The sequence below is a fragment of the Microplitis mediator genome, chromosome 3 (assembly GCF_029852145.1).
Source record: "Microplitis mediator isolate UGA2020A chromosome 3, iyMicMedi2.1, whole genome shotgun sequence".
Taxonomy (NCBI): domain Eukaryota; kingdom Metazoa; phylum Arthropoda; class Insecta; order Hymenoptera; family Braconidae; genus Microplitis; species Microplitis mediator.
The window spans coordinates 2,808,031-2,810,096 of NC_079971.1; the positions used below are offsets into that span (position 1 = coordinate 2,808,031).

At 10.0% G+C, this 2,066-nt stretch overlaps 1 protein-coding gene and 1 pseudogene across 1 annotated transcript; both read right to left on the reverse strand.

Moving 5' to 3' along the window:
- Nucleotides 1-503: 503 nt before the first annotated feature.
- Nucleotides 504-1,573, reverse strand: LOC130665204 (GATA zinc finger domain-containing protein 14-like; the record flags this gene model as incomplete). The annotated part of the gene is made up of 2 exons (XM_057465509.1): nt 504-1,139; nt 1,310-1,573. Coding segments are annotated over 2 exons (900 nt in total), but the record flags the coding sequence as incomplete, so codon positions are not given.
- A 213-nt stretch (nt 1,574-1,786) lies between these two features.
- Nucleotides 1,787-2,066, reverse strand: part of LOC130665205 (putative uncharacterized protein DDB_G0286901) — a 797-nt pseudogene continuing 517 nt past the window's right edge.

Consider the following 2,066-nt stretch of genomic DNA (forward strand, 5'->3'; position numbering starts at 1 on the left):
CACTACTCATACATCACCGCACTGTATAGCAATACATGAATCAAACCTTGCATGCTATCTTGTTTCACACTATAGCTTTCGCTCGGTCTATCTCTTTGTTCAAAGTTTGTTCTGACAGTGCTGCCATCTATGGATCTACTGCTCATCCATCTCACTCTTGTACATAAAATAAAACGATTGAGTCGTCTCGCTTGTATTATCGCTTTGTGCGGTGGTTTAGGTCTTAACTCTCTTGCCCTTCAAAGTAGTAGTAACTCTTTTAACGTTTGTTCGAGTATTTGCTTTATAGTCTAGTCTGACTACGCTACAGCTACTTGTAGAGCTACCAATGGATGGAATAATTGTTGCGCTTGACGCCTGTCGACTGTTGAGATATAATCGCGTTGACACGACAGATAAATGTATATATCCCTGTAGATCGGATCTGTCGAAGCCTTGGGTTATTATATATATTAATAATTAATAAGCTCGGATAATAATTATCATATTATGTATTCATTGCATTATTTTTGCCAATCGATACAGACTTGAGATATTGTTTTTTCCCATTTATTATTATTATTATTATTATTATTATTATTATTATTATTATTATTATTATTATTATTATTATTATTATTATTATTATTATTATTATTATTATTATTATTATTATTATTATTATTATTATTATTATTATTATTATTATTATTATTATTATTATTATTATTATTATTATTATTATTATTATTATTATTATTATTATTATTATTATTATTATTATTATTATTATTATTATTATTATTATTATTATTATTATTATTATTATTATTATTATTATTATTATTATTATTATTATTATTATTATTATTATTATTATTATTATTATTATTATTATTATTATTATTATTATTATTATTATTATTATTATTATTATTATTATTATTATTATTATTATTATTATTATTATTATTATTATTATTATTATTATTATTATTATTATTATTATTATTATTATTATTATTATTATTATTATTATTATTATTATTATTATTATTATTATTATTATTATTATTATTATTATTATTATTATTATTATTATTATTATTATTATTATTATTATTATTATTATTATTATTATTATTATTATTATTATTATTATTATTATTATTATTATTATTATTATTATTATTATTATTATTATTATTATTATTATTATTATTATTATTATTATTATATTATTATTATTATTATTATTATTATTATTATTATTATTATTATTATTATTATTATTATTATTATTATTATTATTATTATTATTATTATTATTATTATTATTATTATTATTATTATTATTATTATTATTATTATTATTATTATTATTATTATTATTATTATTATTATTATTATTATTATTATTATTATTATTATTATTATTATTATTATTATTATTATTATTATTATTATTATTATTATTATTATTATTATTATTATTATTATTATTATTATTATTATTATTATTATTATTATTATTATTATTATTATTATTATTATTATTATTATTATTATTATTATTATTATTATTATTATTATTATTATTATTATTATTATTATTATTATTATTATTATTATTATTATTATTATTATTATTATTATTATTATTATTATTATTATTATTATTATTATTATTATTATTATTATTATTATTATTATTATTATTATTATTATTATTATTATTATTATTATTATTATTATTATTATTATTATTATTATTATTATTATTATTATTATTATTATTATTATTATTATTATTATTATTATTATTATTATTATTATTATTATTATTATTATTATTATTATTATTATTATTATTATTATTATTATTATTATTATTATTATTATTATTATTATTATTATTATTATTATTATTATTATTATTATTATTATTATTATTATTATTATTATTATTATTATTATTATTATTATTATTATTATTATTATTATTATTATTATTATTATTATTATTATTATTATTATTATTATTATTATTATTATTATTATTATTATTATTATTATTATTATTATTA